Source organism: Seriola aureovittata, chromosome 3 (assembly GCF_021018895.1).
Source record: "Seriola aureovittata isolate HTS-2021-v1 ecotype China chromosome 3, ASM2101889v1, whole genome shotgun sequence".
NCBI classification, from domain to species: domain Eukaryota; kingdom Metazoa; phylum Chordata; class Actinopteri; order Carangiformes; family Carangidae; genus Seriola; species Seriola aureovittata.
In genome coordinates this window covers 19,925,525-19,953,165 of record NC_079366.1, presented here as the reverse complement: position 1 = coordinate 19,953,165, position 27,641 = coordinate 19,925,525, and the positions used below count along the sequence as shown (strand labels likewise).

Genomic DNA, 27,641 nt, shown 5'->3' with positions numbered 1-27,641 from the left:
GCCTATTTTGAGAGGTACAAGAACCAGACAGGAAACTGTTTGCTGAGCTTGCATGCAATTTTATGACTCTGTTGATAAATCTATTCAGAGAAATGTACTGTATATTTTACTTACTTCCTTCTTTCATATCCTAGCTCCAACTTGTTTTACAGCTTTACTCGTTTTAAGCTGTAACATAAGACACAATAAAGTAAAGGGGGTTGGATATCATCATCCTCTTAGTCTTACAGATCTTAGTCTCCTTTTATAACAATTAGGGCTGCAGCTAATGATGTTTTCCTAATGTTCAATTAATCTATTGATTAGGCCCTTATATAAACTACTCTGCCCAAGATGACATCCTAAATGTCTTACCTGACCAACAGTCGAAAGCCCAAAGATATTCAGTTCAGTATCATGTATATCATAGCTGCTGAAAAACAATTTTGTCATCATCAAAATAGTTGCCATTTAATTTGCTTACTGTCGACTTACTTTTACACCTCAAATTGGAATATAATGTATTTTCCTAGGCTTTAGTGTCAAAATGTCAGTTTATCTCGAGCTGCGGGCACAGTGGAAACAATATTACTCAGCTATATTGGAAATTCTCCAATTATCATATGAATAACAGTCAATTTAAGCATGTTTACACTGTTATGTAACAAATCTACTAACTATAATTTATAGGACTGACAATACTTTAACTTATTCAGTCATACCTGAAATAAACACAAAACCAACATTAACAAAATCGCACACTGTTGATCAATACAGTTTATTTTTAAATAAATTCAATACAAAAGACTCTGTAGATATAAGTTCTACTCCATGAGCAGCAGGTAGAAATGGTTTTGTCTCAAGAATATAGCTGAGTTATGATACCAAAAATAAAATAACTGTACTCAACATGATCCCTGAGAGCACTTTGAAAATAAAATAAATCCATTAAAGAAAATGAATTTCCAGAGTAAGAATTGACAGTTGAAAAAATGTGAGACTCCCAATATTACTCATTTCTGCCCTGTTTAATAGTGGCACGTTGCACTTAAAATAGCATTGTTTTAGGTGTTAGTTAACACAATCAAAAACTAAAATTTCTAAGTCTTTTATCCAATGACCATCACTCTCCAGTTCAACACAGAAATCTCTGTCACATATGCTAGAGTCCAATGAACAGTCATTGTAGAAAACAACTGTGGTATTTAAGGGATATGTGTATTCACCATATCCTTTAAGGTCTCTGGACCTTCAACATGTTGAAAATTGTTTAAAATACTGCTCACAGGTATTAGCAGCTGAGAGTGAATCCATCTTCCCATGACACAAAGCAGGAATCTGGACTTCCATAACTACAGCAGAGAGGGGGGAGTGGCAGGGTCTACTAGGTCATCTGTGGTATTGTCAATAGGATTGTCCTTATTATTGCTGCTGGCCTGGGCAACACCGTCATTAGCAAAAGAATCACTGTCACTGTCAATGGTGATGACGGTGGCTGAGCGCTTCTCTGTGCGCTCATTACTCTTGTGCCTTTTGCTTTTCTTCTTGTGTTTCTTCTTTTTCTTATGGTGGCGTTTGCTTCGTTCACATGAGTTTTCCTCATTGATGAGCTCCACACTGAGACTCTTTCTTGACCTCTCTTTGGATTTTTTGCGATGCTTCTCTTTGCTGTTTTTCTTGTGTTTTGTTAATAATGTGGAGGAATCACCTTCATGTGATTTGGAAAGTATGTTTTTGGGTGGTTCCTCCAAATGTCTTGTTTTGTATTTCCTCTTTCCACCAGGCTTGTCATCGTGGGATCTCCTTTTCGCTGAAGGGGAGCAGCTACTGGAAAGGGATCGAGAATACCTCTTGTCCCGTCTCCGTGAGTCTCTGCTGCGGCTCCTTGAGCGAGAGTACGAGTGCCTATCTGAGTACTTGCGACTACTGTAATAGTAAGACCGCCTCTCTGTATAATGCATCCCACTGTCATTTCTCTCTTGGCTATAATGGCTATATGACTGGTAGCTCTGATAGCTGTCCCTCCTTTTATAATTACTGTCATATTTAGAGTACAAGTCTCTGCCACTGAAGTTAGAATAATCCCTTTCCCTGGATAGGGTGCTGACACTGCTCTGGGAGATTGCTGGGCTCCTGCTAGAGTGCCTGCGCTCTCTACTTCTTGTCCTCCTTCTTCTCCTATGGTCTCTGTCCTTTGACCGGTGCCTCTCCCTAGATCTCTCATTACCATCAAAACCTCGATCTGTGTCTTTTCTGTCTGACTTACTGGATGTCTTGTGTCTGCCAGTTGTCGAAGAGCTATGTCTTTCATTTGAATCCAGTCGATAATACTGGTCTGTTTCAACATTTTCTGACCGTCCAGCACCACTTGGATCGCTGCTCTGTGAAGCTGGAGGACTGAGACTGCAGAAGCGGATGTGTTGAGGTAAAAGAGGCACTTCCTTAGTATCTTCACTGCCAGACTCATCAGAGTCAGAGGAGAGTTGAACCAGCTCAGGAGTCCTCTCTGATGTTGGCTTGACAAAGCCTACAATGACACAGTCTTCGCTGTCAGAAGACAAACCCTCTTCATTGTTAACTTCACCCTGAGTCATGTTTGTTTGGTTATGGGGACTCATTTGCTGTGGAGAAGCCCCAAACTCTTGTGTCTCCTCCTCTAAGCTGCTGTCTGAGTCTGAGTCGAGGACTGACAGATGCTCTGCCCTGCTCTGCTCTGCTGTCGTAGAATACGATGGCCCAGGTGTCTCATCATCCCACACGGATTGACTCAGAGAAGACATAGCGTCTTGTGGGGGGTCCATCTCCACAGAGTTTTCCTCATCCTCTGAAATAGCTATTACAGATGAGTTGGAGCTGCTGTCTTCATTCGAGGAAGGGGCCGGGCAGTCGTACACAGCATGCTGGTCATACGCCTCCATATTGAAGGGGGACCTTGCGAAGCTGAGGAACTCATGTAGAAAGTGCTCCGTGCGCCCTTGGATGAAAGGCCGGAGCTCTTCCTGAATAGATGTATCCTCCATGTCATAACGTGTCAAGCGTGACATGATGATGTGCTGAACTATGTTGACCAAAGAGCCATGGGACCCGTACAGCACAAGGAGTTCTCTCTTTAGCCAGGGGACCAGTCTATGTAGGCAGGCAGGATTTCTTCGGTAGAATTCAGCTGAGGTATCACGCGAGCGACCACCATCCCGCACAGTCCGAACCCTTACCCCTTGTCGGTACAGTTCCCTCCTGAAGTTTATCATTTCCAACTCTCTGACACTGTTCACTGCCCTGCCTTCACTTGCAGCTCTCCTCTTGGCTGCCAGCCTCATCATCATGCGCCGGATGTAACGGTCCTGCCGCTGTTGTTGACTGTTTGTTGAGGCTTCAAACATTACTCCATTGTCTGGAGGTGGAGAGGTCCTTCCACGCATCTGTCGATGGACTCCGGTAAGAGTTGTGCGGTATCTAAACCGCACTCCCCCAAAAGTCCCAAAGGAGCCATTATTTATTGGCTGCAAGTCATACTTCTTAAAGTCTTGTTCTGATTTTATACTGTGATAGATAGAATTAAATGGCTGTTTGCATAAAGGGCATTCAGCTTTGTTCTTGGACCACTCATGAATACAACGGAAACAGAACTTGTGCAGACAGAGGTCCAGGTACGAAATGTTGTTAAATGTGTCCAAACAGATGGGACACTTGGAGTCTGGCGACACCTCTGCAGACATTTCCTCACAGGTTTTCCTTTTGCCACTCTTCTGGCTCTGCTGCAGGGCAATCTTGATTGCTGACATGATCTGACATAATTAAAAAAAAGAAAAAGAAAAAAAAAAGGTTAAAATAATTTTCACATTGGAAATTCTCACATTTGCTCATAAGAATGGTAAGGCAGCTGTAGAGTAACCTGGCAAGCTCTACAGAAGAGCTGCAGGTAAGAATAAAATAACTTAAGTAGCTTAATTTTACAAATAACCCTGCTAAAGCACAAAACACTTCAAATAATTTATATGCACCAGATTAATAAGGCAACCTAGAACTCTGTATACTGTGACTACTACAGAAGACATCACTTAATGTGTGATATTAAATTGCACATCTATTTACTGATCAAGTTTCCATGTGCAGACAATTCAACTGCCGTATGTATCAGCTATGAACTTGTAGCACCTGACCTGTGCACTAAGCTGGACACAAGTCAGGTGCAATTTTCTTCACATACACAGTGAATGCATCAGTTTCAAGCATATCCTCCATGGCCACTTTATTGGGTACAGCTGTACAATTTACTGCAATCAAATGCAATGGATGTGCCAAAAATTCCACATTTAGGAAGCTTGTAGTGTTCAGTTGTTGAAATTGTCATTGTCAGAGGTCATAGTTAGTAGTGGTGTTGCACTGGACTGCATTATATTGATGTGTCACTAATACTCTGCCCCCTAATTTATATCCATAGGGAGAAAAAAGTAGAAAACATCAGTCAATATAATTTCCAACAATATTAGCAAAAAAACTGTATTTCATTAGCTCTGTGAAAGGTAGAGCTGTAGGCTGTTGTACTGAATTGCAATAGACTGTACCTGTGAACCTAACGAAATAGCAAATGAGTGAATGTCATGGTGGAGGATTAATGTCCTGGTGTTTTTGACTGGCATTTTATCATCCAGATAGACTTAATCTTTCTTGTCATTACGTAAAATTTCTGCCTTTTTTATATGAAAACAATGAAATATTATTTTTCACAAAAATCTTTTTCACACAAGATACTTATGTGCTGGAATGTTGTTGTTTTTTTATTTGTTTAATGCCAGCTTATTTCGTTATAGCATATATCCCTCCAAATGTGAAGAAAAACTGAAATCCATGGGCACACTAATCACCATTCATACTCAGCACAAATGCATATAAAAGAAATTGCCATTAAAAAATTAAAAAAGTCTTTAGGAATAACGACAAAGGATCTTGTTATAGCTAATCAATATTATTAAGGACACAACGCAGTTTAAATAACCGAAATGAGAGCATGAACGAGAACATGGAGAGCGACAGCGTATTGGTATGACAGTTCGTAATGCACAACTGTTATGAACGTCCTATATTAGGTCGACTTGTGCTGTACATATCAGACCCTGTAAATGGTTCATCATCTATCGCTAACCTTGATACACATTTCACCATTAAAAAGAACACAGTGGGATTAAATGCATATTAAATCTACGCTTGTTTTTGTCTTTCCCCACCTTCGATTGTGTTGGTGTTTTCGGTTTGTTAGCTTAGCAGGATATGCTATAACCGTACCAAGCCTCGCCTTTTGTGGGCTTCTCTCACATGCGAGAGTAGTGCCGCTAAACAGTTGGAAATACTTCGGTTTAAGTGCTGACATTATTTCAAAGATCCTAAACTATTTTGTCATAAATAGACTGACGCCACCGACGATCTAAACTGCAGACTCTAGTTTACGAACAGATTGACTTGGTTAGCTAAAGTTAGCAAGATAGCTAAGTATGCTGAGATGCTATCTAGCTAGTTAGCTAGGACGTTTGAAAAAAGTTGTGTAATATTTACCTCTGCCGTCCTCGAACACGTATACGGTTGACACTGAATTAGCTCTCCCCGTTTCGTAGAAATCCATCCATTTCTACGTGATTGTCAGTCGTGTACAACTGTTTACAAGCCTTCGACAGCCTGGCTTCGTAACACTCCCTTCATATCATTACCTAGAGTTCATGTATATTTTTTAATTCAACTAGCCATTTCCGCCCTTCAAAATAAAAGCGACACCTTCGCATTTTGAAAAAATACCAAACATTTGATTTATACACAAAATCAAATCATAATAATAATATTTTAATAATTTTCTATTAGATTTTTTTTTATTGATAATAGCAGTTTTGCAATCTTCTTGCTCTACTGTATCCTGTATAAGCACACATTCCAGCTGGTAGTAGGACCCTTTTTTATTTTATATACCACTTACTATACACTCAGTTGGCAGTTTATTGAGTGCACCTATCTAAAACGAATGCAGGCTATACAACAGTCCTGAATCTTACATTTATGGCGGTTATAATGTTCAGTTTGTGTTGAAACTGTTTCAGAGAGGTGTTATTTCAAACGGAAGGTCACTTTGGAGGATGTAGATAGTAATAGTATTAAACTGTATTGTATTATACAGAAAGCTGTTTCTGTTATTTTGCCTACCCTGTGATATAAATAAGATAGAATAATAGAAACACCTGTCCCTATAACACAATACAAACCATAAAGGTGAATTGACACCTCTCTAAATGAATTTCAACACAAACAGAATATTAAATCTGTAAAGAAATGGAGGATTTATAGCAGGATTTAATGCTGTAATAGACAGCATAAGTTTTGGCTATGTGTACCTAATAAACTGCCAACTGAGTGTTGCCAATCCAGTTCAGTATCAATATGAAACATGTATGAAACGTCATTGGAGTCATATTAGAGTAAAAGTAAATGCCACTGAATTTAAAAGTCAGAATTCAACACATTTTAACAATAGTTCTTGTTGTTCTTGAGTATTGCGCAGTCCTCGCTTCCTGGAAATCCAGTGCATTTTCAGTGGCTACTTTACAGTGTACCAGATTTGATATGAAGCTAAAATTCAAAGCCAGCATAAAGTTTTGAACAATTTCACATATATAGCTCTTCTGGGAAATACTGCAAACCAATTTTCTATCATTTATGTGCTTTCTGATTGCATTACATCCCACCCCAATATTCAAAAGGAAATGCATCAAACAAGTGCATAAATGGGTTATAAGAATGTGATTTACAGCTACTGCTGCCCTACTAAACCCAAGTTTTTTCTCTAAACTGACCAGATCTGGCAATGAAGTAGCAATTACTTTTCTAAGAAACACTTCAGCCTGTGAAAGCATCAAAACATCCAGTAATAAACTCCACTGTAATATGTCACTATTTACATTAATTTGTTAAATTTGATTCATACTCATAAATGATGTGACGATCTTATATTTTATTGGCATATACACAGTTTTTACAACAGAAACTCAAGGAAACTATTGAAATATTTCAACTTCAGTGATGACCATGGGTCTCAGGGAGATCTGGAACAACTTCGCCTGTCTCCAGAATGGTGTCACCCTAAACACAAAATCGAGTACAAAAACATTAAGAAAATAAAAACTATTTTCCTGAATCAGAACATCTCAGGCAGAGGTTTGCTTCCATGGGATAAGACTGTAGGACAATCAGATCTAGCTATGACTTGTAAAGCAAGCTCTTATGCTGACTTACATAGACAAAATAAAAAGAAGGATGATAATGATTAGAGGATAAACATAGGTACAATGTTAGAATCAATAGATGAGTCATACTTACTGGAAACAGCTTGGGTTTTAAATCCACAATACCATATGGCCTTTTCTGTGGGGGACAATGGCATTGTTATATAGTATGCTTACTGATCAAAGCATTTATAAACTAAAGCTGACACCTGCATGAATTCAGTGACATTATAGTGAACATGTGAACAATAAAGTTAATGCTGCATATCCGTCAGTCTGAAGTGCTTGTGCTCTTTGCAAGTTACCCTCCTATGGTACCTAACAATAAAATAACATTTTAGAAAACTTATTAACTTCCTGTTATTATTCAGGAACTTACATGTGCACGTGCCTAAGAGAAATACTCATAAAGGGCATACACATCGATAATTCTATGACCCCAATTCATAATGAAATATAACATCACAAATAACATTAAACATTTCAGTTTACTTACAGCAACGTGGTATTTCACATAGTAGTGAACAACCCAAGCAGGTATCAACAGCCGTGTTAATGTGAAAACTCCACCTCTATACGCTTTGTAGGTCTGTAAGGAGATAAACAAATAAACATGAACAAAGAGAAGTACACAATGAATCGTGTTTATACTGGTTGCTCCAAACAGATAATACACACATTAATTGGGGGCTTGTTCTCTCATTATAAGTAAAATATTTATGCATGTATGTATTTAGCTATAAAATATTTACCCATAAATAAAGTGTTAGAAAAAAAATGGACTAAATTGGAACAAAAGTTCCAATAGTTGCTGAAACATAAAGTGGCCCCAAACAACTCAGAGAAGTCTAAAATGTACAGTCAAGTAAGTTAAAGTAGGAATGGTAGAGTTAATGCAACAAATGACCATATGTAAAAGGATTTTGAAAAGCAGACATTTTTGATTCGTCACCGTGGGAAAAGAGTACATCTACCCATTTTTTTTCACTTTCATATGCATGATCTGAAACAAAGGTCACTATTACAGTTTGCCTGTACGAAAACCATCTAAGAGAAATAGACTGATAAAAGCAACAGGCAGGTTTAAGCATCTGCATTAGCCCTGCTGAAAAACAACTGCAGAACATGACGCTGTGAAGACACTTTCCACAATAAACTGTCAAAATTTTCGATTTAATCTAAGCACAATTTATTATTTTGAAAGAGGGATTAATGCCAGTATCTTTATACAGCCACACATACACACAAAGTGAACAAAGTTAACCTCAGACGCTTCACTACGTTGGAGGCGGGTAAACAAGTACTGTAGCTGCCAATATGCTAACGTTACCTTCCATAACACTTGCAGCTACACTATGAAAATTTTTGAGTTTGATTCCTAATATTCTGCATGTTAAATGTGTTATCACAGGTGTGTGTTTTGCTGGCTAGCGTTAGCTGTTGTTAGCTGTCGTTAGCTGTTCATGAGGACTCACGTAAAGCCTCCACAGGCTCTTGGGCTCCAGAAAGCCAGTCCAGAACCTGCTAACGGCGCCGGAAGGTTTGGCTTGTACAACGGGCTCCCTCGGGCTGAGCTCCTGGTCCTTCAGCCACTGCCTGCGGAGCTTTGTAATCTGCTCGACGCGGAGCTTCTCGTCCGGTGTGTACCCAGACATTGCTTATTTCTGGATGTTCAACCTCAACAGACCTACAATGACACCATGGAGGACACTTCCCTTTGCAGTCAGGCGAAGAAGAACAAGAAGAGGAAACGTGACCCAGACTGAACAGTTCGACAGATTCTAGAGCGACACCAAGAGGACGGGATGATGTATGACACCATATTTATTAATTCTCCTATTTATGATGCAGTTACAAAACTAATTCAACCATGCTGAAAGTGACGGGAAAGCAGCGATGTCTCTGACTGTATGATAGTCAGGTTTGTTCACAGCTTGTAAGCTCCAGACAGTGGTTTCAGACATCTTGGAAGGTTAAGATAGCGTTTTTGATTCGTGACATATTCATGAAATAATATTTTACAGATGTGAACCACACTGCACCAATGATCAGTATGATGACTGGTTTTATTAGAAAAACCTTTTTGTCAACAATTTAATATTCCTGTTACTTTGATATTGAAGTCCAGTTGTATCCACTAGATGGCGAAAATCAAAAGGATGACCAAGAAGTTGCACATTTTCATGAGCAACAAGCCCTTGTAAGGGTCCCATGGCAAACTCAGTTCATTAGTCTTAGTTAGTACTCCCCGACATGTGAAACCAGTCCCGTACTGTATTCTGTGGCTCTGAAGGAGGTGATCTCAGGATTCTCTCAGGTTGGGCTTGAATAATTTCTTATAGAAAACCTGTTGCAAACTGGGTGTGTGAGTTTGAGAGGTGTGGGCATATTAACCAGGCAAAGAGGGCCTAATAAAAGACACAACTGATTCACTTTATGAGACGGAGGTGAGCCAGTGTTTTTAGAGCTTGCCCAAAAGACGGGCCCAAAAGTTAAGATGTTCCGGCCTCTTCAAGTCCAAAACAAAGCTTCTGGATTGTTAATATAAAAAGAAAATGCAGTGAAACTTACTGAGCCGTTCTGTCTCTTATCGATTTTGTAGGATTAATTAAATTCACTGCCAATTTAATGCATACAGTTTATGTTTACTTGATTGACTAGCGTCTGCGCCTGGCAGTTCGCCTGCGTCTGCGGACAGCAGTGGACTTTGCAGGTCTCCTGCGCCTGCGAACGGGGCGATACGCGTATCTGTGACCGTGGCACGGCATTGTCACAAAATGACCTCCTGCACTCTATTGGGGTTTATTTACAAGCTCAGCGAGGCTCACGTGACGTCACTGATGATGTCATAGATGATGTCACAATTCATTTCAAACACCCAATGACATCCACAGAGAAACCAAGGCATATCCATTTTAGCTCAGGTTCAGTTCAGAACTTGAATATGTTGTTAATTAAAAAAAAGAAATTGCACAAGTAACCTGGGTTTTCAGGCACGGTGTATTTCTGTTGGTGAACTGGCATTTTAAAACAAGGAATAAATATTTATTGGTTATCTGACTGTCAAAAATTACCTTTTGGATATCATGGGTCCTATTTATAATCCCACCAGCACAAGTGATTGATTTTCCCCTTTGCCTTACTGACGCCCCCTTACTCTGATACCACTTTCCTCTGGTCATTTTTTAATCCTGCTAAAAATAAATACAGGAATGTCTGTCTGGCTGTCTGTCTGTCTGGTGTTTGATTTTTTCTACAACCGACTTCAAACTTCACGGATGCAAGCAAGTGCAGTGTCGACTATGACATTTTTACTTGTACTTTTTTTCTTTTGTCTTACTTTTTTATTTATAAGAAGTCGGAACTCATCTATTTGTCAATAAAGATTTTACTGTGAAATGTTAACCGGAAGTGGTGTCATTGTAAACCAGTCTGACTTCGGTCCACTATTGGATGTCCTGTCTGTCACATGTAGCAGAATGGACGTGATTAGCAAACGTTAGTTAAATTGTCGGCTAAGGGCACAACAGACAGCACATTTATCAGCCTAATACTTCCTTAGCAGTGACTTCAGGTAAGACCTCTCTTATTTTCTTATTACCTACAGCGTTTGACACTTCAGAACACTTAGCATTAATACTAGGTAGCCAAACTTAATAGATCTAGATTGAAGTATTCTTACGTTTAAGCTAGCTGTCAATTATGAATGACCTGTAAAATAACTAAATATATACCTGTTGTCACTCAGTTTCACTGTCACCGTTAGATGCCAAACTCCCCTCTACTCTACACTACACTGAATTATTTCTTGGAAGCTAATAGCTAGTTGTTAGCTGTCCAGATAACTAGCATATTGCTAGCAGTAACGCTAGCCAGCGAGTTAACAACTCAGCTATGGCTATATAGCTGTGTGCTATATAGCTATAGCACACTGTAAAGGCATACGTCAAGGTGACATGTGTAACTGGGTAAGTACCAACAATAATCAGATAACATTTGTGTCAGTTACTGTTGGGCTGTTGGAAGAACGACTTGGATGTGTCTAATTGGTTTGTTGTGAAGAATAAAAAATCTCTGGCGCTGAGGATGTTCACATGTTACTGTAATTAGGCCAAAAGGATACTTTAACACAGAACCCCTTTCATTAAATGAGACAAACCCATGAAACACATTAAGAGCAATTACATTCCACAGTAAAAATACTTGGATGAAGTCTTAAGTTTGTACATACACGGGATTAAAGAAGGACCAACTTCTATGGCAACATCTCTGAAGGTTGATATAATCAAATATTAAGTCAACAAATTTATATGACTGTCAAGATATACAGTATCAATAATAACTTGTCAATGTTATTACATAAAAACTCAGTTCAACTGCAGTGTATAGTACATACACATATCATTTGTAAGAACGTATTATTGTGCTTCTTGCTTATAGTTGTCTTCACTTTTGCAGGACTGTGTCAGACTTTGGATGGAGTCAGCACCCAAGTCTTCATTGTTTTGTGTAGTCACAGCAAGGGACCTCAGGGTTCGGGATTCAGGCCATCCTGCACATCAGCAAGAGAAGAATGGTCAAGTATTTCTGTAATAACGCAGACATCAGGAGCACGTGGGACCATGTTGTCTCTGCTTTCTGGCAGAGGTACCCTAACCCATTCAGGTATCGTAATGTTATCAGGGTCAGTATTTTAACATAGATGCTCATTGTAAAACATGTGGTGGGTGTCAAAAGTGTTTACACCCCTCAAGATAATCTACCTTTTTTCGAATGCACGCCTGAAATTAAAAAAGGAATCTGCGATATACAGTACTTGATCACTTTTATTTTGATAGAAGTAACAAGTAAAAAACAATGCAAACAACAGTAGAATTTGTTTGTTTGCAGTAGGTGCCTGAAATGTGATATTTCACAAGCTAAAGTCATTTACAACCAACTTTGAAACATGATTAGAAGTTATTACAGAGTGTTTACATTGCTGTCAAAATAACATTTTCACTATGCAATTCATGAAAAATCAGAATGAAAACCTTTTACATTTCTCTAAATCTATATTCAATAGAGGGCCTTTCAGAGGAAGTAAAGTTATTGGAGTGTTTGAAGACCTGCAGGAATCTTGTTTTTGTATTGAGTCAGTGAATAACCTACTATACAAGTGGAAGAACCAGAAAATACAAGTGGAAGAACCAGAAAAATGTATTGAATATAAATTGCTTTGCATTAGGATGGAGAACTGAGAAAACGCATCAGGGAAGTAAAACCATGGTTAGCATATTCTTAGTTGCATGGGTCTTTTTCCATTATGACTTGACCTACCAGCGTCAGAAACCTTAGAAATCTTTCTTCTGTAATGTCTCACACACATGACAGTGCTTTTTAGTTTGTGTTTGTCTTTAAAGTGTTTTTTTAAGTGGACCACTGTTTTTAAAAAGAACTACAGAGATATTATGAAAACTGAAAATTGTAACCATCTGACTGACATGGCTGTGTGTTATTTATTTATTTATTTTTGTATCAACCAGCACCCATGTTCTCACAGAGGACGTTGTGTACCGGGAGGTGACTGCAGACCACCAGCTCCTCTCCAGACGCCTCCTTACGAAGACCAATCGGCTGCCTCGCTGGGCGGAGCGGTTCTTCCCCACCGGCATGTCTCGCTCTGTGTACATCATCGAGGACTCTATCGTGGACCCTGTCAGCAGAAGCCTGACCACCTACACCTGGAACCTCAACCACACAACTCTTATGGTGAGGCACCTGATTGTCTTTCTTCCCCACCAAGTGTCTTTGAAAAGCGTTTATTTCCCAGTCAGTATGGATATAGAAGTCAAGTTTTCATCTGTGTCTTACTGACCTTGTGTAGCAGGCCTATGTTTTATAAAGCTCTAATCTTCATATGACGGGAGCATATTTTTTTCACATTGTGTGAGTGTATTTGAGAGTAAAAAATATTCTTCCAGCTCTACAGTTCTCACCTTGCTTCATTGTTAAGAGAGTACTCAGGCCATAGTCAATGTTTGATGTGGATAGAGGAGCATTAACTTAAAAAAAAATCTGTTCTGCTATTATATTGTTATAGAGTATCCTCGCTCACACTATGCTGACAGGATAGACTGAACTCTGTGCCATGACTGCACTGTGCAGTCAGGTGTAGCTGCTTACCCCAGTAGCGAAGAGGAAATATTAATTCAACCAGGCTGATCTTCAAAGAAAACGAGCGTTTGAACACAGTTCAGATGTAATAATCTCCCAGGGAAGAAGGACCTTGACATGACTTGTACATTATGCAGCTTTAAGTTGTTCTTTTTTCAAATTCTTAATGCTGTACACTGCACACTAATGCAGGTTGGATTGATGCTACTCAGGTTTTTAATCCACTGCAGTATGAAACATAACTGGCATTAAACCTGCAGCCTCCTGCAGCTTTGAGACAGAAGGCAACATTTCTTAATACAAAAAAAGATAAACATGGTTGCAGATTTTGAAATTAATAAGTTGATCAATCAATAATTTATTTATATCCAGGCATGGCTAAAATTCCCAAACATTCCTACATGTAATTGGTTGTGGTTAGTTTTATATACAGTGGCAAGAAAAAGAAAGTAAACCCTTTAGAATTATTTCCATTTATACGTAAAAGCAGCTAAAATGTGGTCATATCTTCCTTCAAGTTCCAATTAGTTACAAATACAGTCTATTTAAACTAATAGCACACAAGTTTACTGTTCACAAAAGCATCTGCTGATGTGAACAATGCCCCACAAAAAGGGGCACTTAGGGACACTGTTTGTGACTTAGATGAAGATCAGATCACATTTTATGACCAAACAATGCAGCAACCAGGCAATTGCAAAGGATTCACATACTTTTTTTGCTACTGTGTTATTAATTAAAATGTACTTGTGTATTAAAGCTAAACCTAACAAAGAAGCTCACAAGAAAATGTATTTGCTCCCACCATGCGTTTTCACTGTAAATAGGCTCCCAAGCATCTGTATGTCAAAACTATATAAAAAAAAACTATTTATTTATGTTGCTGAGCTACATTATGATTTAAAACAGTTCCACAGCCTTGTCCTTTACCTGCTCTCACGTTCTCTCTCTTCTGTATTAGTCAGTTGAAGAACGATGCATTTTCCAAGACTCATTGGAGCAGCCAGCCACTACCCTGATTAAACGGGAGGCGTGGATATCCTCAGGCATCTATGGCTTCTCCAGACCTATTCAGGTACATTCAACCGCTTTCTGCAGAAAGAAATTGGTGCTTAAATTAACATGATAAGTTATTCAGAGTGCACTACTCATTAGAAGAGTTTGAATTTTCATCATGTTCCCCTGATTTCATTCAGTAAGAGTCATTATGTTCTTAACATAAGTCAGATGTGAATTAATTATAATTGTAGTAGTATAGTAGCAAAGTACACTCTTGGTTGTCTATAATCTCTCACCTATCTGGTCATCTGTGCAAGAGTGTAGAAATACATACATTTATGCTTCAGTTTAAGTATATTCATTTGTTTTTATCATTGACAACGAAATATAGAGTTCTACCGCCAAGGCTTCCAATGTTTGGTGTATTGGTCATAGTATGGGCAGCAAAGGAGTAGAAGCATGTGTGCAAATGCAAAAATGGAAATGTGGGAGATTTGAGGAAAGAAAACACCAAAAATATGTCAGCTTAAAGATGTTATTATTAGATATGGAAGATGCCAGGCTTGTTTTGAAATCCCTCGAGAGAGAGGGGGAGAGAAGACTGTTAGCTAAGTGTTTTTCAGACATCTCCCCCATGTAAAGCCATTTCCTGTTCTTTCTTTTCTTAGGAGTTTGGATTGGCCCGGTTCAAGAGCAACCAGGTGAAGGCCATGAAAGGACTGGAATATGCACTGTCCAACTTACAGGGTATGTACACTTCACCAGCAGACACAGGGGAAAACTCCAAGGAAAAGAGAAGCGAGAAACAAAACAAGTTTATTTTTAACTGTTGCCATTTCTGGAAAGGATTATTAAACATGTCTTTACTCTCAGGCTAAACATCCTCATTATGTATTGTCATGAGTAAAAGGAAAAAAAACAACTAAAAACTGAAGTAGCTCCTCCCAGACATTCAGAGGTTAATGTTTACTTTCCCAAGACCCCGACACAGAAAATAATTTTTCCTTTTTTATACATGCAAATTCTACTTGAGTGTCACAGGGTAGTTTGTAGCAGTACTTATGTTATAAGTTATATTATTCTTGCATCAAACAGTTTAGTTTAAGCACCAGAAGTAGCCTAAAGATCCCGGTTGGTAATGCTTGGAAATACCACGTGACTGCAGAGAGATATGAAACCATGGCAACTATGGTGACAAACAGTGTAGATTATTAAATATTATTAAATGTTAGAAAATAGTTGACAGCAAGTTGACATAATCTGACTGCTTTTTGTCCAACCAATAGACCAAAAACAAAGATATTAAGGTTGATATGATAGAAGAATAAGAGAATCAGAAAATCTTTGTGTTTCCAGAGCTGGAAGAAGTGGATTTTTAGATTTCTTAGCATAAAGTGACTTTTATTATTACTCAAGTATTAAAATACTTCCTAATCGTTTCAGCTGCAATCATAATCTTTTATTTGTCATGCCTTCATCAAGTCTTTCTTTTTTTTTTGTTTTTGGCTGACCAAAAAAAAAGACAAATCAATGCAGCAAAATAAAGTTTCAGTTTTAATCATCAGAAAGGTGTATTTTCAGGAGGTAGCCATTACATGAGAAAGGCAGTGTCTTGTTTGGCAGTGTCTCCTGACCACTGAGGTCTGTGTTGTGCTCCAAACTGCATGTTGTGCTAATGCAGCATACTGTTGTCTGAAAGCACATTCTCCCATTGTTGTGATTCTGTCCCACTGCCCCTTTGTTGATGGCACTGCAGGGATTGGCATCAGGGTGAGCGTTGTGGTAAGTATGTTAGCAGTGAGGCATCCATCTGCCATCCCAGGCCGTTGCCCTGAGTTGTCACATGATGCCATATACGAGCCTCACACAGTAGTTTCTGTAGCTGAGGTAGTGACTGTCTCCCATTGTGTGTTGTGTGTGTGTGTGTGTGTGTGTGTGTGTGTGTGTGTGTGTGTGTGTGTGTATGCAGATAAGTAGACAGAAGTGAGAGAACAGAAAGTCTGAGTTGTAAAACTGAGAAGTGACTCAAAGGTTAGTCTAATATTTGGTATAGAAGTAGAAGCTGCGTAGTTTAGCTGACCTTAGTGTCATTTTTGTATGAGGTGAAAACTGAATGACAACAATGAGTGTTTTCTTCTCTTAAATGACCTCTAATACTTAACAGGTCATTTAGTAATAATACTACCGCCCACAGGGGTGAGGAAGATCACTTGTGGGTGGCTGTAAATCACAATATCTAAACATTGATCTTTTTAGTCACAATCTAGCTGAACCTTTTTTGAAAATTGCTCAAGTTGGAACGTTTTCCTCTCATATTACCTTGATAAACATGTTAATAATATATTTTTTACATATTTATATTTTTACACACACCCACCAGCATGGCGCCTCAAGAGTAGAATACAGCGAAAATCCAGGACATACTTGAGTACTATAGTATTAACATGTAAAATTGAAATGCTGAAACTTTTCAGCTATCTTACATACATTACATTTACATGAAACAAATAACATGTTATACAGTAGAGGCAAACCCCTGACCTCGAAAAGAGCATCACTTACTGTGTGTTGCCATTGTATGGCAGTATAGTCACTGATAAGCGACGTAGAACAGACAGGATGTCAAGTGTTTTTGCTTTAAAAGCTCTGAAGGACCTCGGCAGTTATTTATCTGCGTCATATATTTTAGAGCACCCAATCAAAATGTTTCTCCTCTGATTGGTCGTGTTGATGGAGAAGTGACAGGGAAAGTTGGAGAGAACGGTGTCATGTGTGCGATGGGTTTAAGTGATGCTGTGATTGCATGCAGTGCACCTGGGTCTGTGCGCCTCTTCTGTCAGCAATCCTGGATGCTGCCTTGAATATTACACTTTTTATTTTCTGCCTTCAGGGTAGTGTCACTGTCGAGCACAATCCTATCACAGATATAGCATTTCTTCCTCTGATCTCTTGCTGTGAGTAAAGTGTCAGTTAATTAGCATTGTTGCTATCATCAACTGCTAGAAAGGCCTATTCTATGAAATATGTTTAGTGATGTTTTCAGAGAAGCCTGGTACGCAATTGTCTAATTATACTGTGTAACCAGAATTTATCAAAGAAACTTCAATCTCTTCTGGTAACAGTCATGTGCTCTGAAAGCATTTGGTAGCATCACCTCGCTGGCTCACAGCTGACGAAGAGTTTGTGCCTGATCCAGTGTATAACAGAATAATTATCACTTTGATTATCACTGTATTGTGTCTTACAATAGGTGAGAACTGTAAACAGAGACAGTAATTCATAATATTGAGTATCACTGTCTGGCTTCTCAAGTTCATGTCACAGTTTGTGTCAGCATCCAGCTCATAAGTCGGATTTTCCTCACAATCAAAACTTGGATGTTATCAGGAAGTTAACATGGTGAAGAAGAAAGGTGTGTTTATGTTTCGGCTCCTGATTTTAGCAGCTCATTGAGAGAGAAGACAAACATGGGCAGAAAATGGAGCTCAGGAAGAGAATAGAACAGAGGAGAATCTGGACAAACTTGATGATCAAGAAGAGAAGTTGTAAAATGATATAAATGAAACTGGACATATGTCAGGGCTTACACTTTGATCATCTTTAATTTAGTCTTAACTCTCCTTAATTTGAATTTTTCTGACTTCATTTATTTTTTGTCAGACTTCCTTGGATTCTTTAGCATCAAATTCCAAAGCTTTATACCTGTGAACCTATAACTAAGTAAATCCTAACAAATCTTGGTAGCTAGTTTCATGAAACCCTCTGTAACAGAAACTAGTATTAATATTTATGGAGCTGGATTTAATTTAACAGTCTGTATTTTTTTTTTTTTTTAATGCCAAAATAACAAATTGATATTATAATACCAGCTGATAGAATAAATCACAATTGATATAAACTTTAAACCTGTTTATGGCAAATGTTTTTAAATGCTGTTATCATGGGGGAATTAGTATCAAAATGAGAACAGTAGTGTATGAGACATATCCTGAGAGACCACAGTGCACAGGCGGAGAGACATGTCCGACCTCATGTGTAGGACTACAGTGTAAGAGGGAAACAAACACCCTGAACACTGCCACTTTAACAGAACATAGACTATGAGAATGCTGGGATCTTTCTCATATCATGAAAGTACCTGCAGGTAGATTCAAACAGTTTTGTAAGGTGCTTTCAGACGAGCAGTGACTTCACAGCTTGTTGCCTTTCATTTTCAGTGTCGGTGGAGCTGCTGCCTCTAGATTGGGTGACGCAGTCAGTGAAGCAAACATACACAAGAAAACAACTCCACTCGAGTGAGTGAAAGGAAAAATGTTAAAACTAGTCTGACAGTTACAAGCGAAATCTGTACTTGAACTCTCAGCCAATGTAATCTCAATAAAGGGCTGATTGTCACCTCCCACTAAAACAGGGTGCATGATGACCAAAAGATTTTTAGTGGTTGAAACATTATATGATGTAGAAATCAACTGTGTGAGCAGCTAAAGCAATTGTTTGCTTTGTTTGTGGCCCCCATGAATTCCCATGATCCACTCCCTCCAGTTATTATCAGGTTATTAGATTTCTCCCTCTGCCAGCCTGCAGCCGCCCTCCCAGGAAAAACACTTCTGCAATATCTTTGTATAAAAGCGTGTGAAAGTGAAGGAAAAGGCTCGTCACGGCTCTTTTTCCGTCTTTCCCTCTCACGGTTTAGGGAAACCACTCTGTTGTATTGTGACTCGGGTTGTTGTTCTCACGTGAGGCACTTTATTCTTGAGGGTTCACAGTGAGGTCAGACACAAATAGACTCCGCAGCCCATGGCACTAAATGCAGTGTGAGGCAGTTCATAACAGTAAACAAATGTGGGCGTGCTCAGTTCAAAACCTTTTCTAAAACATAACGTCTGTAATGACTCTCACTAAGTCAAACCCAATAACATTGCCATAAACTTTCAATACGACATGAGTCTGAGTTGAAAGTAACTTTAACCTAAAGGCTGCAGCAAAGGTGCACAAGGTTAAATACACAGAGAGAAACTCGGTTCACAGTTTAGGATTAAGATAAGAGATTCTTCTCATGTCAAGATCAGATAATTTCCCCCTCACAGTGCGTCTGAAGCAAAAGAGGTTAGAAAACCCCTTGTACAACCTCAGAAATAATCAGATCACTCCTCCCTCCTCTTTCAGCAATGAATAAATGAATATCCAGAAAAATGCAAAAAGGAGTGCTAACTTGATATTATTTACATTTGCATTGTCAGCACATGGTCAAAATATGTTTTTTTTTTTTTTTTTTAATCAAACACTGATGCAGCCTGTGAGAGAACACAAAACTTCTTTGTTCACATCACTATACTTTTCACCCTTGCTTTCCAGCAGTGATACACTTCCTCTCACACACCAGTGGCCAAATCTCACACAAGCACCGGCTCTTTCCGCAAATATCCCGTCATGTCCGAGCAAAGCCGTAAAGGAACATTTATGTTTAAGTCACAAAAAGGCATCACTTCACCTGCTTGATGAAGCCAGCAATATTACGAATTCTGTGGGGCTCAGTGAAAGATATTGTTGTCCTCATTTTCTGTCTTGTCCGTCTGCACACTCTCTGGTCTCACAGGAGAGACGCCCCAGCGGCTGCTCAGGGACACAGTGAAGGACGCGTCGGGGAAGGCCAAAGAAGCGGCCAAGAACCTGGCTTCAGCTGCTGCTGCCCCACAGAAACCCCAGCAGTTCATCTGACAGGACTGTGTGTGAAGTACCGTACAGGTGACATGACCTCAACACACAATGCCTTTAGATCATCCCGATCATCTCAGCCAGACTGATGTTTTGCTGGGATCTCGCTGATCGCTGTTTTTTCTCTGCACTATTTTTTTTCTATCGCGTGAACCGACGGAAATAAAAGCTCTTAGACCGACTTTTATTTTTCTCTGTCTCTCTCTCTCTCGCTCTCTCTGCTCTCCCTTCTCTGTTTCTCTCAGCTTTCATTACATCTCAGGTCTTGTCAGCTCTTGAGCGTTTGTATGAAACGTATTGCCTTTGTGTGAACTTTCAGACCAGCAGCACTTTTTAATGCTTTAAGTACATCGGTGTAAATGCAAATTTAGGCCAATGTTTTGAGGTCACTTATTTAATATTTTACTCCACTGTAGAAGACTGTTGAATAATTACATATTAATAAGTAGTATGTATGCTTATCTTTTCATGTAAAAACTGTTCATACAGTTTGACAGTTCAAGTAACATTATTATGCTTTAGGTATCGGTCGAGCCTAAAGTTCACATTAGACCAAATAATGCTGTGGGACTGCATAGTTTTAATTTTGCTGAAGCAAGAAAGGCCTAAGAGGATAATTTATTGGTTTAATGTGCATGTATTTAAACAGTTAACCGTTTTGTAGAATGGTTCCTTTCCTCATGATTTCTCTCTTATTTGACATTTTCTAGATTTGCAACTGTAGTAAATGTCACACTTTCAAACATAGCGCACAGTATGTGTTACTATAGTCAGCACAGAATGTATTCTGTGATACTACACACATAAATAGAAAGTTTTGTGCAAGTGCTGCTGGTTAGTCACTGCCAGCACAGCGTGTACCAGAATGCTGACAATCACAAGATACCAAAGTGACTTAATATAATACAATATAATAAAAAGAAAAGACAGAATGAGCAGTTTTCATATCCTCATGCTCAGGTTCATTGTGCAATGTTATGATTAGCCTTTAACTGTGTTGAATGGAAGCTGAACTAGTGATTATGGTGCACATTTCAAAGATTGCATTCCCATTTTAGATGGACATGACTGGATTTTTCTGCTGCAAGACTTGAATTCTAGTTCAGAAATACTTCATGTGATGTATTTTGAAGAATTATTTAGCAATAAGTATTTGTAATATTGGGCTCATGTAGATTTATTTTAACCAGGTAGTAAGCTGTCCAAAAATATGTAAAAACAGAATCCACTGGGATTTCAGTTGAAGATGTTTTGCAACACATCCAAGACATTTTCAACCAAGTCCAGTGTTGTTGTTGTTGTTGTTGTTTTTTTTTAATTTGTCAAATTGAGCTTTATTTAAATTTGATAAATTACTGTTTAAATTTTGCCTCTGTGTTGATTTCTTCTGTGAACTTTTCTCTGCTCTAACTGTTCCAAAAGATGAACTCTGACCTTTAAAAACGAGTTAATATTCCAGACGACAGATCACAGTTTCACAGCTGCACAAACCAAACAGGAAGCCCCGTAACATTTGAACATATTTATCTGCGTATTCCTGCTGCTTTGTTTTTTGGCAGTTGAACGTTGTCACAGTGCCGTTTCCCCCTCACTGAGCAGCGTGTTGTTCCCGACAGTGAATCGAAAATCATTTCACCTGCAATAACGAGGCTGTGGCAGCTTTATGTATAAAACATTTTAATTATATTACAATGAGAGAATACACAATACCTTCAAGTGTTTGCTAAATGTAGCCAGCACCAGGTTTTCGTGTACATGCGCTCACACACACAAAACAAAAAAAAAAAAAAAAAAAAAAAAGGAACTTATATAACATCTTCTGAATGCATATTACACATCCGCTAAAAAGGAACATATTCACAGGTCTCTGGCACAGAACTCTCCCTACTCTGCACAGTATGTCAGCCCCAAACAAATGCCCCACCATCCTCCTCGCAAATAAATCCCAGCCAGCACAGCTGTCCCTCCTCTACAGCAGGAACAAAAAAGATGAGCCCTAATGTGGGTGTGACCCCCATCATCGGAGCACCCCAACTCTGGAGCTCTGTGCTTCACCCTGATTTCATCCCACAACCCACCCACCCACTTCTCTGTGTCCGTGCCCGCCGACTCTTGTGCTCAACCCAACACGCTGAAGTAAATCTCTGTGCAACAGCAACATGAAAGCAAATATCAAAATCTTGCTCTGAAGTCAAGTTTTTTTGAATCTGAGCCCCTGTCTCTCTGATGACTCTTAAATTACACTTTGATCTTAATAGGAGTTCAGTGAAGAGCCCCTTCATCTTCTTGACATAAATGTTTACCGTTTTTTTCTTCTTTTTTCTTTTTTGCAATGAGAAAGAAAGTGGTAGCATCTCTTGTTGTCTCTCCAAGGGGTTAGAAAATAAGAGCAACTGTGACTGATTTAACAGTTTTCTTTAATTGTTACAATCTCTGCTTTTTTTTCTTTTTTTTTTTTTAAGAAAATAACTTTTTCCAAGGCACATCATTAAAAGAATTTCCATAAACACTTCCCGTCCAGCATTCAAACAAAATGTTGCCACGTCCAGTCGACTGTTAATAAACCACACGTGCTGAGCGTGTGCTATGTACATTTGTCAATGATGTCACTGAAAAATTATAATCTCATATCTGGCCCTCAGCTTTTCCCATTCACTCTGTCTTTATCTGTCTTACTGGGAGGTTCTGTGCAAGAGAATAATCTTATGCCATTAATATGGATTACTCAGTTGTTCATTTGACAACAAACTGAAAAAGGACATTTTTGCTACAAACAGTCATGTACAAATCCTTTGACATGAATGTAAACTCTCGATGACAAAAAAAAAAACAGCTTTTCCAAAAAGCTTTTTCATTTCTAGTAATTTTTTGCCCTCCTGCAGTGTATGGAGAGAGTGCAGATAGGAGGTAAAATTCATCAAAACAAAATAAAGAGTTGGTCACCAAAAAAAAAAAAAATAATAATAATAATGCACCACAGAGTCAAAAGCAAAACCACCTGCTTGTCTTAAAAACCCTGCCCACCCACCCTCCCTCAGAAAGCACAAGATGGTAATATTGCTGTGTCTCAAGAGGTCCCCTGATCAATGGGTAACACTATTTTTGGGATGGACCACTGGGAGTGCGGAGGATAACACCTTAAGCTGCCATCGATTGGATTATTCTTTTTATCGCTCCTCTCCCAGTGACTCCCACTGAACACACACATAGTCAACATACAATAATAGTAAAATGACAAAAAAAAGAAAAGAAAAAAAAAAAGATAAACACGCTTCAAGCCCAAAAGTTTTGAACCCCGTTGGTGACCGTTCGGGGCGACTGGAAGCTGCCATGGGAGTTCACCAGTGTGTGGGGTTTTTTTTTTTTTGTTTGTTTTTTTTATAATTTTCCGTGACAGAGCCGGCACTGGCAGATGGGTGGGCGTCAAGAGGGTGCGGAGTGCCTGGACAGGGTGTAGTACAACAGCGGCTTCTCAGTAGAGACCGAAGGGGCTTTTCTCTTTCTTTTTTCCTCCTTTACTCATAATGAGGTCTTCTCTTCACGCGCCCCTAGCTCTTGGAAGTGTCTTGGCATGGTTAGGGTTGAAATCAAAGCTTTCAGCCCTGCCAGAGGAGATGAAGAAGAGGGAGGATGAGATTAAGAGGAGGGGATTGTGACCTGAGCAGGGACCGCAGGTTAGGGAGGTGGGAGGAGGACAAAGAGGAGGAGGAGCAGGAGGAGGAGGAGGAGGAGGGAGGTCAAAGGCTCACCAAGGCACAGAATGACAGCAGGAGAGTCACCCAAGGGAGAGGGGCCAGTGTATCAGCTCCCCTGCCCCCACTCTCCCTTCAACAAGCCTGGCCTCCTGTCTGTCTCTCTCTCTCTCTCTCTCTCTCACACAGATATATATATATTTATATATATTTATATAGATAGATATACTCACTCTTTTTTGTCTTTTCATTACAAGAAAACATTTAGGAAAATATAATACAAAATTTAATACAAGAAATATAGACTACACTGGCTAGTATCACTTTTAGTGACAAGTAGCTTCTTTTGTATACAAGTTTATTTTGTTTTCTTTTGAGTCTTTTGTAGTTTTTTAAAAATTTTTTTGGTCAGACCTGCCATGGTGGATCGGCCCTTTTTGTTTTTGAAGTGTTGGGACGCCAAGCTCTAAAGACTGCCAGAGACTAAGGCCTAACAATTATTAAAATGGTCAGAGAGCAACAGAAGTGCCTCCTCTGTCAATAGTGACTATTGTGCATAAGTTATAGACAAGTTATAGAAGAATTTCATCTACATTGGTCTTCAGCAGTGCCCAGAAGCTCCAGAAACAGGTAACATTTAGCAGAGAGAGAAAAGATCATTAGTTTTGTTATAGAAATGAAAAGCTCAACTGAATGTGATTAGTTTTCTAAGTTAGCTAAAATGAGCGCCTCTACAGAGAACAAATCATTAGAGCTGGCCCTTTTTTTTTCTTTTAATTTTTTTCCACATTTGCAGCTTTGACTTGTTAATCAGAACAACAACAAGAAAAAATACAGACATACGTAAACACTGCTTGAAAAAGTAACAGAGCTGGAGAGAAATTCAAATTGTGGGTACATGGTAGCTTTGGGGAAAAGAGAAGGAGCCCTTAGTGAAGAAAAGAAAAAAGGAGGGCTGCTCCTTTTTCTGCAGGTCCATTCTCTTTCATTGCCCACTTGTTGCCACCTACAGGGTAAAAAGGTAAAGGAAAAAGTCTCTGGTAACACCTCATGGTCCAGCAGAGTCATTTAAACACTCTGAGGAAGCACCCACCTCTTGTATTAATTGCTACATCAATTAGCTACTGAGACACAAGATTTAGCTCAATCTTTAAGGAATAGAGTTTTAGTTTTGAGGCAGCTCCTTTTCTTTTTTTTTTCCTTGACATAGTAGTCCATCCACACCATAGGGTGGTATAGTGTAGTGGTCAGTAGTGTGGAGTAGTGGTTAGGCAACCCAACCAGAGGGAGACATGAAGTTTTGGACAGTAACTGTACATATATTTACATTCTTTCTTCTCTGCTACAGCTCTGCAACTTTTTCAGTTTGTCTTTGGCCATAAACTTGGCCACATTTGGTCATGAAGATGTAATTATGTACAGAAGTAGCTATTGAAAAGGTCCTATCTTTGGTGACGCAGTTGCAGGAAGCTCTGCAACTGCAATTAACAGAATAACTCCACATTTTAGGAAATAGGCTTATTTGCTTCCTTGTCAAGAGTTAGATGAGAAGATTGACGTCATGCTAAAGTCTGTGCGGTAAATATGAAGCTACAATGTGCAGCAGTTAATCTTAGCTTTGCATAAAGACTGGAAACAGAGGGGAACAGCGTGCCTTTAAAATGTCAAGGTGCAGTTCTTCTGGGGGGGTCAATGTGTCTGACTATTTCATGGCCAGGATCCTCCACATAACCCACTGTTAAACAGCAACTTAAGAGTCTTATACGGTTTAAACAAACAAGATATAACATGCTGGCAGCAGATCTTAAGCTTTGAGCAGGCTAGCTGTTTCCCCTCCTTTCTGGTCTTTATGCTAAGCTACGACTCTCTGCTTTCTCTAGCTTCATACTGAACGGACAGAGATGAGAGCAATATCGATTTTCTCATCCAACTCTCAGCAAAAAAAAAAAAAAAAAAAAAAAAGTGCGTTCCGCAAAATGTGAAGCTATCCGTTTTTAAGCTTTGACCATTTTTCAGAAGTCAAACATTTCAAGAAAACAAGCAGGAAATCTGCAATAGTTACTCCTGTAAATCTCATTGTGTAAAAGGAAGATACTGTGTGTTGAAAATTACTATCGAGGTCCCGATGTTGCATATATTGCAGAACAAACAGAAGTGCTTTGGCTTTAACTGCACAAACTTAGTGCAAAGCCTTGTCTGTGTATTATTGCGACATGAAGATGACATGAAGCTTATATTTTGTTTTTGACCTCTATTAAACTCCCTTGCTTGGTTTTTCTCTCCTGTGCACACACATACACACACACACATACACACACACATATTACAAAATGCTGATTAACAAGTCAGAGCTGTCCACCACACCACAGAAGTCCCCGATAAAAAACACAAACTCTGCTCTGCTCTCTCTGAGCCTGCGGCAACACTAGGTAAGGGTTGTGAGGGCAGTGGGAGGGCAGGGCGTGTCGGGGGGGCAGGGTCAGGCAGGATACAGTAGGGCGAGGTAGGGTCAGTGGTCGGGGGTGTGTGTGTGTGTGTGGAGGGGGGGGTCAGGAAGGCTTGAGTGGCATTTCAGCCCCATGTGCTTCCTGGAGAGCCAGGGCCAGGAAAGGAGGAACTGGTTCAGGGTGTACCGCCGTTGTGGACTGGTCTGATGTAGGTAGTGGGCGGCGTTGGCGATAGTAAATGGTCAGGGATGGTAGGGTGAAGGGGGAGGAAAGCACGGGGGAGGAAGCTGGTGGGGAGACGGATGGTCGCGCGGCGTCTTAACAGTGGTGCGGCTGCAGTCTGTGGGAATGTGTGGCTGTGTAGCTGGTGTCGCTGGAGCTGCTCTGGAGGCTGTAGTGGTCCTCCTCCTCGCCGTCGCTGATGCTGTCGATGCTGTCCGCCTCGCCGGGGGTGAACTCCATGCCCTCGATGTCCACCTCTGCACGCGAGAAAAGAAAAGAAAATACACAAGGTTATTTTCAGTAATGTTTAAAAACAGAGCAAGAGAGAGGAAACTGTTTATTTCCACCCAACCATAGGCATATTTATTAAGGAGCCCGCTGCGCCTGCGGATTAAACCCGGATTCAAGCCGCCATTAACTCTGGGCAAACAGGCAGATCTTTGTACTCCCACGGCTAATCCCCATCCATTGATAAACAACTGCATGTGTGTTTACCTCATCCAGGATTAGTAAACATACAGTACAACAGTCCTAGCGAAGCATTTCAGGCGAGCGTGTGACACGTGTGAGCAGCAGATGCACCTTGAAGCTCAGGTTAGAGCTGTTCTGTCTGGCCACACAGTCGACCATCTGACCAGCACTTCCACTGAAGTACACTGACGACTTCAGTGTCATGAGATTGGCTTGGGGGTCAGGATAATGGTATTCAGAAAGAACCAGCAGTAGTGGACAGAAGCAACGGAATATTGTTTGTATAAGCTTGTTGAGCTTTTTCAGACCACACTAACAACAAATCCGTAGCTAAAATCAGCAACAGGTCAGTAGCTAAAAAGGAGAGCTTGATTTCTTTATCTGCAGTTTGAGGTATTAACCTTTAACCCCTGGGGGATCACCTGCAAACAAGGCCGGGGCTAATAATCATGTGGCTCAGAGTTTATCAGTGGACAACGAGAGGAGTGCAATCAGCCACGCAGCTCTGACTGAGTTGCAGTGTGGATGACAGCACCATTAGTGTTGTGTTGACAAATGATTTGCAAACAGAAATCATTTTAGGTATAGGCTTTAGGGTACGCGGTGTGCGAGTCAAGACCACGCCGAGCCACACCTTGGTCATTATTGATTTGCATCAAAACCAGAGGTGAGCTGCATATTGTTTACATTAATTTCAT

At 39.7% G+C, this 27,641-nt stretch overlaps 4 protein-coding genes across 4 annotated transcripts in view; 1 reads left to right on the top strand and 3 right to left on the bottom strand.

Moving 5' to 3' along the window:
• Window positions 1–736: 736 nt before the first annotated feature.
• On the bottom strand, window positions 737–5,673 carry toporsa (topoisomerase I binding, arginine/serine-rich a). Its single transcript, XM_056372926.1, has 2 exons — window positions 5,530–5,673; window positions 737–3,764 (listed from the first exon to the last, which is right to left on the bottom strand). The coding sequence occupies exon 2, from the start codon at window positions 3,759–3,761 to the stop codon at window positions 1,332–1,334; it is 2,430 nt and encodes an 809-aa protein (XP_056228901.1). The 5' UTR covers window positions 3,762–3,764; window positions 5,530–5,673; the 3' UTR covers window positions 737–1,331.
• Window positions 5,674–6,950: 1,277 nt separating this feature from the next.
• ndufb6 (NADH:ubiquinone oxidoreductase subunit B) lies at window positions 6,951–8,980 on the bottom strand. The gene is made up of 4 exons (XM_056370461.1): window positions 8,717–8,980; window positions 7,738–7,830; window positions 7,336–7,380; window positions 6,951–7,098 (listed from the first exon to the last, which is right to left on the bottom strand). The coding sequence occupies exons 1-4, from the start codon at window positions 8,894–8,896 to the stop codon at window positions 7,033–7,035; spliced, it is 384 nt and encodes a 127-aa protein (XP_056226436.1). The 5' UTR covers window positions 8,897–8,980; the 3' UTR covers window positions 6,951–7,032.
• A 1,678-nt stretch (window positions 8,981–10,658) lies between these two features.
• Window positions 10,659–21,480, top strand: LOC130165295 (PRELI domain-containing protein 1, mitochondrial-like). The gene is made up of 6 exons (XM_056370423.1): window positions 10,659–10,815; window positions 11,700–11,906; window positions 12,767–12,992; window positions 14,359–14,472; window positions 15,065–15,143; window positions 19,993–21,480. The coding sequence occupies exons 2-6, from the start codon at window positions 11,815–11,817 to the stop codon at window positions 20,112–20,114; spliced, it is 633 nt and encodes a 210-aa protein (XP_056226398.1). The 5' UTR covers window positions 10,659–10,815; window positions 11,700–11,814; the 3' UTR covers window positions 20,115–21,480.
• A 1,030-nt stretch (window positions 21,481–22,510) lies between these two features.
• The window catches only part of mxd4 (MAX dimerization protein 4), a 25,367-nt gene continuing 20,236 nt past the window's right edge, over window positions 22,511–27,641 (bottom strand). Inside the window, exon 6 of the mRNA XM_056370440.1 lies at window positions 22,511–26,729. Within this exon, the coding sequence (XP_056226415.1) occupies window positions 26,569–26,729 (161 nt within the window). The 3' untranslated portion in view covers window positions 22,511–26,568. The remainder of the gene's footprint in view (window positions 26,730–27,641) is intronic.

Bases quoted from the DNA above. Each gene is read 5' to 3' on its own strand.
- toporsa (XM_056372926.1), bottom strand. From the start codon at position 3,761: ATGTCAGCAATCAAGATTGCCCTGCAGCAGAGCCAGAAGAGTGGCAAA.
- ndufb6 (XM_056370461.1), bottom strand. From the start codon at position 8,896: ATGTCTGGGTACACACCGGACGAGAAGCTCCGCGTCGAGCAGATTACA. The intron at 7,831-8,716 runs GTGAGTCCTCAT...ATCTCCTTACAG, and splicing joins AGAGCCTGTGGAGGCTTTAC to ACCTACAAAGCGTATAGAGG. The intron at 7,099-7,335 runs GTAAGTATGACT...TTTTGTGTTTAG, and splicing joins TAAAACCCAAGCTGTTTCCA to GGTGACACCATTCTGGAGAC.
- LOC130165295 (XM_056370423.1), top strand. From the start codon at position 11,815: ATGGTCAAGTATTTCTGTAATAACGCAGACATCAGGAGCACGTGGGAC. The intron at 11,907-12,766 runs GTATCGTAATGT...TGTATCAACCAG, and splicing joins AGGTACCCTAACCCATTCAG to CACCCATGTTCTCACAGAGG. The intron at 14,473-15,064 runs GTACATTCAACC...TTCTTTTCTTAG, and splicing joins GCTTCTCCAGACCTATTCAG to GAGTTTGGATTGGCCCGGTT.